At 31.4% G+C, this 14,502-nt stretch overlaps 1 protein-coding gene across 3 annotated transcripts in view; it reads right to left on the bottom strand.

Annotated features, from left to right (window-relative positions):
- LOC106461781 (kinesin-like protein KIF16B) overlaps positions 1-14,502 on the bottom strand; it is a 123,299-nt gene that overhangs the window by 77,452 nt on the left and 31,345 nt on the right. For all 3 annotated transcript variants that reach the window (XM_022388827.1, XM_013921634.2, XM_022388826.1), the window contains 4 exons: positions 8,880-8,996; positions 4,100-4,132; positions 2,413-2,474; positions 810-916 (listed from right to left, as the gene is read on the bottom strand). In XM_022388827.1, the coding sequence (XP_022244535.1) occupies positions 810-916; positions 2,413-2,474; positions 4,100-4,132; positions 8,880-8,996 (319 nt within the window). The remainder of the gene's footprint in view (positions 1-809; positions 917-2,412; positions 2,475-4,099; positions 4,133-8,879; positions 8,997-14,502) is intronic.

Genomic DNA, 14,502 nt, shown 5'->3' with positions numbered 1-14,502 from the left:
TCTTTTGCATAAAGAATGAAAACAAAAGAAATACTTGGACCTTTTAAGTGTTTATGTAGAATATAAAAAAGGATTTACCAGTCACTGTGTATATCTTAACTGACTATGTTCAATTAACTCTCAATGAGACACAATTTTAAACTTCTTGCTTTCTCTCCAAGTTTTTGGTGTCACATTTTCAAAGTTGAAATTACCTAATGCTATAATAATGGATGTCCCATCTGTCTGAAAGAACTCAGCACCTACATCACTCTTCTTGTGATAATGTATTTTGTTTATGCTCTAATGAACACAAGATTGTTTATGATTACTCCTGCACAATTACATCATCTCACTGCTTATTGACATTAAGCCAATGAAAAATACAAGCATGATCAAGACATCGGCAATGTTATAAAAACAAAAACACTGAAGTCAAGGAAAGACGTAATCACATAACTAATGACAGCTGCAATTCCAAAATTGTTTAATCAGTAGGTTTACACTTAAGAATAATCTTATATTAATGTTAGCCTACTATAACAAAACTTGACCAATCAAATATTAATTTACTAAACCTGACAAAAACTCTGATACTTATTCTCTGAAATTTGACCCTTATTTCTAATACTGATTTACTTACATAAATTAACATTTTAACACAAATATTCCATTCTAAAACTATTTAGACAGCAAGAAAGCTTTTACAGTTGATGTCTGCTCTTTATATGAAGCTAACCTAAACAATATTTATTTCATTCTTACACCAAGATAAGCCATGATATCTATATAACCCCCTTTTTTTAAAATTAAATATCTCTAAATATTACCTTGCACATAAGGACCAAACTTTGGATGTTCTCGAACACGAAGACTGTGCTGATTGCTGCTTTTCTTCAAAAGGTCCTTCACTTTCTCATTGTAAATTTCCAAATAACTTTAGAAGGATAAAATGTATTTGTAAGTAAAAAATATTTCTGAAGAAATTGCAATTAAGTTATACATCCTAATTTAACTTATTAATTATGAAACAATAGCCATAATGGGTTTTGTAACTTTTGCTACAAGAAGGTAAATTCTTGGAATTAAATATGATTTAAGAAGGCACTTTTGCAATCAAGTTTATCTCTTATTAACAGAATAAATTTCATGCAGCTTCCATGCAGTAATGCGACACAAACCACAGAACCTTAGCTTCACAGTAAAGCATGCTAACCAAAACAATGGGTCATGCTTGGCCTTTCTGGGTAAACAGAAATTTTCAAATTTAGTGTAGGAAAGCCTGTATAAGATTTGTTGTTATCAGCTGAAACATTTATATATATATATATATATATATATATATAAGTAATTTTAGATAATTTATGGAAAATACGTTTCTTTTTCATCATCAAACACTGCAATTGCATAGAATATAGAAAGTATATAAACTAGTTGGTTATCATACTTAGTTATTATAAATTTGTAATTGTGTTGGTAAGTGCAATAAATACACGATAGAATTTGAGAAAATCATCAACATTAAACTTTTTCCCTCAAGCTAAACATTTTCTTGACAGTCTCATAACAAACCTAAGTACTTAATATTCAATTAAAATATCTTTTTTCTTTCTTCCATTCACATTAACATAAAAAACACACTGATGGAAAACCCGAGCTCCCAAAGTTTTATTTACAACGGTTGTAAATTTTCCTTTTTAAAGAATTCATAAGTTGTGGACAATTTCACAGTATTTCAGTTTCATTAACATTTAATAATAGGTTAGCATGTATCAAATGTTTCACTTGTACTTTAACATTAGAGATTAACAAGTATTCAAAGCTAGTGCATATACAATACACTGGATACAAATGGCAAGATTCAGTTTGCACAGAACATAGCCAACAGTTAAATTTTCAGTAATTTTAGTAACCACGTGTTATAAAACCTCAGGAGTTAACAACTGAACATTACTACCCACAAAAATATCTCAATGATGAAGTTATGCAAATTAATGTCCACCAATTTTACTTTAACACAAACTTTAACACAATAATTTGAATAGTTTTCAACTATGGCTGAACTTATCAGAAAGTATTTTAAAATCATACAAACTTACTGTATAGCCTAGTCCTAAAAAACAGATGGACTATTCTGTATCTAGTGTAAAGTTAGACCTCAGTTTTATTAGGTTACAAAACCCAGTACATGTCAATGTTTAAAAAATTTGGATTTAGTACTTGCATGTAAGATGTATTTTGTACTTGATACTTAAACATATATAATACACCTTTCTTTATACGTTAAGTTTTACTATTATTCACGCTATACAACATTTTGTTTGTAGGATACAGCTAGTACTGACATATACAGGTTCTGTAACAATGTAGTTTTAGAATACAGCTATTGCTCACAGCTAGCTGCACTTTTTTCTTTTCTGGGATACAGTTTACCTGACTTCTGTTCTGAAAGTAGTTCCAGAGTTGGACTTTGATTTCATTCTTGAGAACATGGCCTACACAGGATAAAAACTCCATGAATTAGTCATCAACCTTAAACTTGTGTGTTGCTCAAAAATCTGGACAGTTTCCAAGTCTTAGTTTAGTGATTATTTCAAATACTAGCAAAAACAAAACTTGACCAGGGATAATCCATTTATGATTACTCACCTGACCTGGTTCATCAAAACATTTACCAAAAGAAAACATACAAGTATAACACCAATCATTTGCCTAACTTTGTGCCCAACAAATATATACATGACATTCATGGCATGATAAACAATGCTGTCCAAAACATCATAGGAAGATTTGTTTGTTTCACATATTCATTCAAAGCTGCAAGAGAAATACCTAAGGTAACTGTCCGCAATTTTGAACTCACAGAAGGAAAGGCAACTTACCAATTATTGGGCAACACTTATAGAATAGTAACAGGATTTAACTACCACTATCATAATGCATTCACATTACTACTTGATAGTAGTACTAAAATATATTATGTACAGAACATATTTATCTGACATTGACAGTGGTTATGAAAAGAGGATTTCTGTTGTTTTTTTCTGCTAAGTTTTATCCAAGTGTGAGAAATTAAAACTCTGTCACACAATCCTTTCATTATCTTGGAAAAACCACAGAAAATTCAGTGAACACCTTTCCAATATTTTCTATTTCTAGTATCCATTCAGATCACAATATAGCTGAAAGTCTGAAAGTCTCTTCATTTTCCGAATATAAGTCTGACAGAAAATTTACTAGTAGTCATGTAATTTATTTACAAGTTGCTAATAATAATAAAAATTTAATTGAAGAATATCCAGTAACAACTTGCACTATATCAATGGATTTCTGTATCATATTTTGTGTGAAAAAAAAAGATAAAATTCAATTCAAGAATTGTTATAATTACAATAATTATAGGCCAATAAGCTTCAGTACTATAATACTGGGGAAAAAATCAAGCTTGATTCATATGCCTTACTGAAATGAACATAAGACATATTTGCCAGTATTACTTTTATCAGTTGATTATCAAATAAAAAATATACAATCTTTTTTAAAAATCTAATTCATAATAAGAATTTCTGGAAAACAAAATCATGAATTTGAATTTCATAAAACAAACTATATTTAGGAAAATACAAGTTATATAATACATGTTATTTTTGCAAACAAAAATAAAAAATTATGTTGGGATTCCAAACTATTTATAAAATGCTTTAAAAATTCAGTAATAGTTATACATTTTAAGTTATTTATTTGCAAGATGATGTAGCTAAAAAAATCCAATTTCAAAGTTTTTAGTTTTAACACCATACTCTTTCAGCTAATTAATTGTTTAAAATAATCGTTTTTTTAATATATTTTTCAATTTACTTAAAGAAAACTAATTTTATTGTACAAATTATGAAAACCTTAATGGATATTATAACAATAACAAGGTCAAGCAAGAATTAAAACATTTTGTCAACATTTTTACAACTGGCACAGTAAATTACTGTCATTCAAAATTCTTTCACACAAACACAATCTCATTTATAGTTTATGAATTGCTTCAAAGACAAATTAGAAAGTTGAAAGATGAAAATGCTTACTTATGGATATTGTATGCACATATGAAGCAATATAAATTACTTGCCTCACAAATTCTTGGAATAAGACCTTCAAAACCCTGAAATTAAAGTATTAACAAATTAGAAAGTTAAAGATAATATGGAAAATATGTTAATATATTTTATTCCCCATTCCATTTAGATTCCAATATACCTTTTATTCAATACAAGATCTCAGCTAGCTACAATGGAACCATGACAAACAAAAGTTTTCAAGAAATGTTATTTCTTTATAGTTTTAAAATGTCATGTTCAAGTGTACAATGTATCACTTTAATAAAAACAAAGAATAAAATCACATTCCATCTAATAAACCAAGAGGTGAAGAAAGTAAACAGTTCCAATACTTGTCTTCTATATTGCAAAATAAGAAGTTGATGGACTTAAGTCACAATTTTCATCTCCAATAACCACAAACAAAATAGCAATATTAATAACAAAACCCAAATGGATATTGAAATGCTTCATTAATCAATATGTTTCATATTAAAACTTTTTGGTAAGAAAGGCACCAAAATCTATATTTTTATGATCAAAATGAAATTCATATAGTTACATAGCTCTGGAAAGGTAGATATTCCTCCTATATTGTCAAACCTAATTCTTTTTATAATCACTTCCTTACATCAATTTCTGGAGAACTTCAGTTCACATCGTTTTAAGATCTATAAGATTTCCCTCCACAATAGAAATTATTCCCATATCTAAACATGCTCAAAGAATATATTCTTCCAATACCAAAATATCTACAAAGCCAATCATATTACATGTCTGTGCACAGGCTCAAAACTGAAAGTTGATAAGAGGGAAATTTCATTAGAGGTGCTAACAGGGGAAAGAAATTTGGAAACCTGCTCTGCACTGTCCCATAGTGATAACATGACAAATCATTTAGATGGTTTCAAAAGTTAAAAAGATCTGGTACATTGATAATCCACTAGACTAGGTGGGAGGAATAAAAAAACTGATGCCGAATAATCAGTAGTCACACAAGATCAGACATTATTATATGCAAAACACTAGGTCTCATGACTGGTGGAATTGTGAAATAACCAGGAATAACTCCACATCAGGAGGGGAACACATTAAATATAACAAATTAAAAGTCATGGTTCATACAAGCTATACAAAATTAAATTTCACGACTTTCCAGAGAACCCATACTCAAATTTCCAGGATTTTCAGATTCTGCACCCTGGCACTTTCATTAATCAAACATGTCCTCCAGCAGAAATAACAACAGTCTTGTAAGGCACTAGGTTTAAAAGAGCCAACACAAAATATAAAGAAACCTGATTCTAATAACCACTCTTTGTTTGTTTAACTTTTTTAAATTGAGCTCACAATTTCACAGATTATTTTTTATTGAAATTTCAAACATTTTCCAGCACAATAACTTAAAAACATCCATTCCATTCTTTCAAGATTTCAGTACTGAAATTTTTAAGAGCTCATTTTCCATGACTATCTATGAGTTATGTATAAAGCTGCATGAAATAATTTTTTCCAAGGCAATGCCCAGTCTCAATGGATCCATAATGGCAAGAAACAGTCCTATATATAAATACTTGTCATCAACATATAAAACAGAGACAAAAGTCTGAGCCAAGGAAAAATCATCATGAGGACAAAACTTTGAAGGTTAAGAACTGTATGTAAACTGTCCAGAACCAGAAGTACAAAGAGCAGCAACGTTACTACAGGTCCACTTACCATCTTGGCTGAAACACATCCTATACAAACAGTAGGCAGGCAGAAGACATGTTGATCATGATGAGAAGAGTGAGAGTAAAATAACATTGTTAATCTACAAACATTTCCCTCAAATTAATACCTTCAGCCAACATGTGAGGATAATGGATAAGTTATGGTACCTTTCAGGATCATAATTTATGAATAACCTACACTGAGCAATATAAAAAAAAAAAAAACTCAGTGCAAGTTCAACAACAAGAAAAAAACAGCATGGTTTAGTACAGAAGTCTGAATAACCTTAGCCACAAATAAGGAAAGTCTCAGAAGTAGAAAAAAAGATTCAAATGGTCTTTTTTTTCTGCCATTCATGTCTTGGAAGAAAAGGAATGATCTGGGTATGAAAACTAACTATACCTGGAAAAGAGAATGTAGGACATATTAATTGCAATGTATCAAAAAGGAGATGGCCCAAAGTCATTAGAGGTGGGAATAAAAATCTTATTGACAGTTCCATCAGTGACAAAAGGCCAAAGGCTCAAATAGATAAATGGCCTGGCCTTAAGACACAAATTACATTCCAATGTTGAAGCACCAACAAAAAAGTAAGTTATTTATGAAAGAAAAGGGGAGGAGAGCCTAGTATAAAAGGGCCAAGAGAAAAAGGAGCAGCAGCCTTGTATCATAAGAGGGGAGCAAACAAACACTTGTCCAAATAAAAACAAAATAATACTAATGAACAAAGAAAAAGAAAGGGTAGAGAATAGCAACAACATTAACTATGAAAAAATCTTCCACTTTGATTGATACATAGTAACAGTGAAAATACTAACATACACAAGCCAAAATACTGAATGTTCAGTTGGAAGTTCCTGCTCCACAAGCAGGCAAAGGACTAGATAACCAGCTAATTATAAAAATGAATGTGTCAATCTTTATAAATGAATAGAAATGTTCAAAGTTGTCATGGAAGGAATTTCCTAGGCAGAAGAAAGAACTAGACAACCAGCTAATTATAAAAATGAATGTGTCAATCTTTATAAATGAATAGAAATGTTCAAAGTTGTCATGGAAGGAATTTCCTAGGCAGAAGAAAGAACTAGGCAACCAGCTAATTATAATTATTATGTACTGTTCAAAACTACTGTATATTGATGTGAACACAAGACTTCAAGTGAGTTCAAACAACTAAAGCCCTCGGGGGAACCAAGGATTTCATTCCCATCAGCCTGAAAAGAATCTGTGAAAAGGATGAATATGTAGAAGCACACTTAAGTGGTATTCTCTATGATAATCCAATAAACTGTCCTGATACACTGGCCACCACTGAATTTCCTTTTAAAGGGAAAGTATCTTTCAAAAAACAAGATTAGAGATATTGTGGGATGAAAAGAAGAAATAACTATTTAAATTTCAACTTCTCAAGTAACAACATGCTTTGTCAGGCACTAAATTTAATCAACATGGATCAAATATTGAGATAGTTGCAGATGGGATATAGAAGATTTGTGAACATTATAAAACAACCTACAAATTTATGTGGTATCTTAAAAGTAGATACTACCTAAATAATAAATGTAAAATACACAACTGTTTGTACCATAAACAACAGCTCAATAAGTAATACATATAAGAATTGTGACTGACACAAGGGAAAAACCCTGACATGGAGGTATTCAATAATATCCTCAGGTTAAGAGAGAATCCAGATGGAAAAAAAAACAGCTTTTCAGAAACAATGCCTTATTAAAAAATGAAGTTTCAATCAAGAATAATGAGAAAGATGTCTTTCTTGAAAAGTTTATCTATGAAAAACATTCCAACTAGAGAAAGAAAATTGTGTAGATTTCATGAAGTTTTGAGGGTCCACTACATAACCAAGATCTAACACAAAGAATTAAGGAAGAAAAAAACTCAGACTGACAAAAGCATACATCTTCATCTAGAGGTATGGTAGCATATTTGAAGCTAATGCTCATATTTTATGTCACAGATAAGGAATGAGGATCCAAAGCTACATTTTGTATCATCCACTTAATATAGTAAAAATGAAGTATTAACCTCCTTGGCTTTATTATATTTGTGAATGTTTTGCACCATAGGTGTCACTTTTTTTTTTTTTTTACATGGTGGTGGGGGGCTGGACTTTTTCTAAATAAATTGAGAAATTTTAAAGAAAAATGGCAAAACTGACTCATAAAAACCCATTTACACCCCTTTCCAGCCAGAGTCCCTCCTCCTTTTCTAAAAATCATGTATTCATATTGTGCAGGTGCACTGTACTACTTATATGTAAAAAATACAATGAACACAAATAAACTGCAATAATCAGCAATTCTTTGGTTATGATAGTCCTAGAAGAAGGAAAATAATTTAGTATAAATTTATGCAAAATAAAAACTTTGATATTAATTTAACTTTAATTTGGCTTCAGTGATTAGAATTTGGATTTGGTGTGGTAGTATTTGAAGCAGGTCACTGCACAAAATCAAATGTCACAAGAAGGACAATAGAGGTCTAAGTTTGTGTATGGGCCCTACCTGTAGTGTTTAGTGATGTCAAGTAGCAATAGATGACAGAAGCATGCAGCTAGTGGAAAAACTCAGGCTAAATGCTGCAGAGACTGTCTCAGAATGAATGATTTGTGTTCAGCTTATTCATCCCGAGACTGTCTCGGAGTAACTGCCAAGAAGGTTAAAGGTACAGTACTTCTATTTAACATAACTAATAAAAAGAATTATTACCTTTCACAATATTTACATCAATCTGGTGTGGTAAAGTACAGTGATAAAAAATTAGTTATTATATGACACTTAAGACTTGAAAAGAAAATATAATAAACAACTAATATACAGTTAAAAATAAAAACGTAAATGGTTTTAAAGTGCATTGCACTATACATCTGAAGCCATAAGTGGCTTCACAGAATATTGTACTCACTACATTGCTGAAGTCATAAAAAAAAAACTTCACAGTACATTGTACTGTATGGTAAGAAGTCAAACATTTTCCTAATGTATAATACTTACTCTACAGCTCAAATCATAACAAATGTTTCCATAGAGCATCATACTTACTATACTACAAATAAATGAATCATTCATGAAAACTTACTGGGGTACCCATCATGGTGAAAGTCTTTCCAGAGCTTGTCTGTCCATAAGCAAATATACAAGTATTGTATCCTTCAAAAGCATTTTCAATCACTTCTTTACCTAGGTCTTCAAAAACCTAAATTGATATTAGTTTCATATATTAAAGTTACATGTATAATTGTTACAAGGTAATACATTTAAACATGAAAATTCAGTTGGACTGATTGAACATTAGGACAAAACTCCTGGTTCTGACCAAAATACATTAACCCTTTTGCAACAGGCTCAGTATAACATACATGAGTTCATATGCACGTTTGCACATGTTAAGCATTTATACTATAACTTTTAATTCAGTATGTGCATCTTTAAAAAATTTGGTATACCTGTAGTAAGCATTACAAGCCTTTTGTACACAAAAAATCAAATTTTTCAATGAAGTATTTTTACTAAAAATTTGTTTGTGAATATATCGAGTCTGTTTCGTAACTAGACCAAGTGGAAGCAATTTTCATGTTATGATTAAAAATACTATTCTTCATCCCCAAAATCTCAAATTTCTTTTGTGTAATCTTTAAATCCTCCTAAATACATTTCAAACATTTGTTTTCAGTAAAACTATATCTTATCAGTTATTTAATAATATACTCAAGTCTTCAGCCTGTAGACAAATCCCAAAAGTATAATGAAAATACAAGATACAAGTTGTAAAATTAGAAATAAAAAGAGCAGCTGTGCCTTTTTTCGTTATTATTGGTCACAAAATTTCAAAGTACTTCTCTTACGAGTTTGAACTGCTAAACATTTCACATTTATTTTCTCCGTATATTTTACTGTCAATGACTAAAGTAGAACCCTGCTGAAAATAAACCAATAAATCACCACTTGTGTGAGTAGACTGTTTATGTGACCCCACCGTAATATGATACTCCTGAAAGCAACAAAGCACGTGTGAAAAGATAGTTGACTTGACCCTGCTTCAAGAACAGAATGTCTAATGTATTAGATTATATATGCTAAAATGTTTTCTTGGAAAATTCAGAGTTATCACATTGCACTTAGAATCAATGAAAATGTTTATGCCAACAACAGGATGTGTAATTTATCGGCTTATCGAGAGTAACAACACTGCACTTTGAACCTGTCAAAACATTTATTATGTGGTTTGGTACTGATACAATAAATATTGCAATCTCTGAATATTGGTAATCCTTTTAGGGTGCTTGGAATTTAGCAGCATAGGTGTACAAAGATGTAATTTGAGCACATAGTTATAAAATCCTATTTCTCTTTTCAGCACTTATTCGTCAACCAATAACAACTAGTTTCTGTACTACTTATCACACTCATTTAGTTTTGCAAGCCTTACAAGTCTAATCTTCTTTAGAAAACATTCTTACTTTTGCAGCTAAAGTGTAGTTTAGAAGTTCTCTTACATACAGAATCAAATACAAAGTACAAATCTAACTGTATTACTAATATTTTGAAAATTAAACTGATATTTCAGCTACAATACATTACATACATATTTACTCATAAATGCCTAAATTTTATTTATTTTTCTTGAAACATGAACAATAAATCGAAATTACATAGAAAAACAATCATTTCTAGTATTTATGAGAAATTACGGTAATAGGAAAATATTTTGCCCTTGTGTGCCTTTAGTGCTAAGCCTCGTTTATTTTTTCAAGTGGAGGGTGATGAAATATAATTTTTGTAGGCTTCAAATATACATTTTAGAAAGAAAAAAATATATTACATTACTCTACTAGTACACCCAAAACATCTGTAACTTGCTTGGGTTTATAAACAATGTATATATATGTGTTAATAATTTTTTTATTTCCGTTCAGAGCAACAACTTTGTCATCACCATTCAACAGTCTTGGCAAAATGATTATTTTCTATTCCAAGCTCTTTACAAACAACTGTCAGAATCCCGTAAAACACAACTTGTCCTTTCTATTGGTTATAAACAGACTCTTAAGAAAAGCAGGTGGAACAAAACAAGAGGTTTGGAAAGAATGGAGTAGGAGGAGGTGCTATTCTAGTTGATTTGCTAGATACATTGATTTCTCAGCAAATCAAAGTGGTGGGAGATTCTAAATTTATATTCTAGCTTGCCAGTATCTAAAATTCATATTTATAATTCATTAGCCACTAGTAGTAGTTTTGTATGGTGTTTCTCACACCTCCAAATTCTTCTGGAGGTGTGTATCCAGGAGTAGGACTGGAGTCCTAGTCTGGACACCGGGTGAGCATGTTTCGGTGTGACAGGGATTCGAACTCGCGACCTGCAGCTTTGGAGTCGAGCGCCTTAACCACCTGCCCATGCCAGGCACCATTAACCACTTTTAGATGTATATAGTAGGCATAAAAAAATATAAACTGAGCAACAAAACATGAGGAGATGCTATGTGACACACACAAATTGATATTAGCTTTATTATATTTTGAATTAAGAAATTAAAAAATATAATACTAAAATTGAAAAGATAAGCAAAGTTTTGATGCCAATTTCATTGATATATAGCAATAATAAAGTTACATAATAAAATTTTCAAAATAAATTGCTAACAGGCCGTGACATGCTCAGTTACACTTACCCATTGCAAAAGGGTTAACCAAATAGTAGGTGGAACATGTAGATGAGTGTCAGATTTAAAATATATATACAAGTTATTCTTTTTGCCAATTGTCAAAATAAATGGCTTTTACTTATATTTCTTAATAGTATAAATACATACTATGCTGTTGTTGGGCTTAGGATTCTTCTACAGTAGGTGTCTGTGACTTATTAGCAATAAATTCAAAGATGAATAAACAGCACACAAGTTAAACGTGTGTATAACAAAGTCTTCACACTATAGAGATTACAGGTATATCATAAACACTATTTATGTAGTTCTCTCTATATATGTAGTTTTCTCCTTCCTGCAAAAGTCCTCTTACACCTATTCAATTACTTTAGAATTTCAGTTGACAAGTTGAACTATCTTCCCTATATTACTATCATACTAGAATTCTGTGCATGATTCACTTACAGTTGTGGCACAAGTTACTATAATTCGTTTGGTCTTCTTTCTTCTGAAGACCCTGGCTGATTCAATTACTTTAGAACCATGCTTTGATGGAATAAAATTATATTTCTTATATTTTTTTATACTGTTAGTTTCATTCTAACATATTAAACGTTTGGCCTATGTCAGTTGTTAGGCCTATCACTTTTACATTACTTAACTTCACACCAACTATAATCACTTTACTTTTATCTGTCTAATCTGTCTGTCTGCCACTTCCCACTCATCTCACATTATTCATATCTTTATTACATATTCGTCTGGCTACTTTCTATATTCTCGACACCAATTACTTATTAACAAAACCTTCTACAATTGTCTGCTTTTAACTCTTGTTATAACAAAACTTAAAAATAATAAAATATTTACTCACAAATATAAATTAATCACCAGTATTTAAACCAAACAATATTTTTATATCATGACAATGAGAAACACTTTCTTTTCTTGGAAACACAATTTAGTGAAAAACTTATAAACAGTTAGAGGGAAACATTCTTTATAAAAACAATATTAAGTCAAATACAAAAATAGAATTCATTAGTGGTCGCTGTTTTCACTAGCAAATATAGAAGTGAACTACTAAGTTCAAATTTTCTTATTTTTTTGTTATTATGAAACACTATTATCCCACCCACCCCTTAAAAGTTAAAACAATGTTTTTCAGTATCTAAGAAACAATTAAACATTTTCTTTTTTAATAACTGTTTTTCTGGTAAAGATTCTTCCTAATTCAAAGAACCATTGTTGAGGAAATAATGATTATATAAGTCCAATATACTACAGTAATACAAATATACTTTTTCATGTCATTTACTTGCCCTGATGTTACAGCAAATAAGTCACAGACTAATGCAGACAACAAAAGTAAAAATTATTTACTGGGCCATAAAACCATAAATCATTTATCAACAAGTGTTTAAATACTGCATTCATAAGCTTAAGTAAGCAAAGTAAAACAATGTGTATAATGAAGGTAATAGCATTATCAGTACATATTAAATCCAATTTTACCACATTAAAAATCATGGTGATACATTTTCTAAACATCTGAAATTTACACAAGTACTAGTAAAAACCATACGTACATGGATCAGACTCTTCCCACTCTTTGATACAAATTACTGAACGGTTGTGCTTTTAGCAAAATGTATAGAACCTACTTCAGTCCTTTTCAAGTTTTTATTTTACTTGTGACTTTTACTTTTTATAAAACTTGTGACACATTTCCTAATATGGTTAATCATTTGTTAATTTATGTTTACTTGCATCATTCAAGAATCTCCAATTAAATTATTTTTACTTCACCAGACTTAGGTGAGAAATAGTTCATAACACAATGTAATACTTATTGAGCATGTGAGTAATCATTCTCTCTTTCAAAGTTTGTCAAATGCTAAGTACATTTTATTTGTCATGCATACAGCTTCAAGAGTAATTTTAACTTACTACTAAGTTCACTACCAGAAGGAAATTTAAGTTAGCACTTTCCTACACTGAAAATGTATTTCCGATAGATACTTACCCCACTCATGAAATAGCTTTTCTCAACTAGCACTGCCCTCTGTCAGTGCAAATTTTCAACACATGCCTTTAGCCTTCCACTTCTGCATATCCACATGCAAATGATCATGCAGCAGCTCTTCACCAATAGGAGTGTGACACTACTCCTATCGTATTCAGCACCCTCTTCACAGCTGCACTCGTTAATCACTTCAAGATTGATCAGAAGATCTACACCATATATTATCAGAAGTGGGAGAGACTGGGTGGGAAATGTGAGCAGAGTTAAGTATCTATCAGAAATACATTATCAGTGTAGAAAAATACTAACTTCTGATACGATATCTTACCTCAACTCACAAAATAGCTAGAATCCCACATTGAACAGGTAGAGGGCCAATAAAAGAAAAAGGTCCCCTTTAGAAAGTGCCCAAAGAGAGACCAGGAGGTGTGGAACCAAAAGAGAAAACATCACACCTCAGAGGAAGACTGCACCAAAGGTATACTCTTCAATCCTTTATAACTGTGTTGCAAACATAAAAGGCAGAAAAACATGAAGGAATCCCAGAATATGTATGACCAATGAATGGGACTCCTGGGTGTCAAGTGGCTAGGGCGCAACAGACCGTAGTAGTAGTTTGACCTCATTCAACACCAGGCAGAATCTGGAATGGAATCATATCCGCAGTAAGTAGAGGATCACCTACCTCTTCACCTTGAAATGGGAATTGGTAGGGACAAGCTTCCATTCCAAAATCCAACTCCACTTGCATGCATTTCCAACACCAGATCTGCCGGGAACCAACATCCAGCAGATGGTAGGAAGGTTTAAATCCTCAGCAGGAGAACACTTCCAGTCCAAAACCTGACTTTAATGGGTATGGTATTTCCAGTATGCTGCAGGAGGACAATATCTGGCCATACACAAGCAAGAAAACATGCTGCATCTAGCTACAACCAACACAATATCTGCCAAAAACTGACATCCAACAGATGGTAGGAAGAGGGACTGCAAACCTGGAGTAGCATCTCCACGTACAAACCTACGCGAGCAGG

Source organism: Limulus polyphemus, unplaced genomic scaffold (genome assembly GCF_000517525.1).
Source record: "Limulus polyphemus unplaced genomic scaffold, Limulus_polyphemus-2.1.2 Scaffold1030, whole genome shotgun sequence".
Taxonomy (NCBI): Eukaryota; Metazoa; Arthropoda; class Merostomata; order Xiphosura; family Limulidae; genus Limulus; species Limulus polyphemus.
Note: the sequence above shows the minus strand (reverse complement) of the source record. Positions and strands in the feature narration are given on the sequence as shown.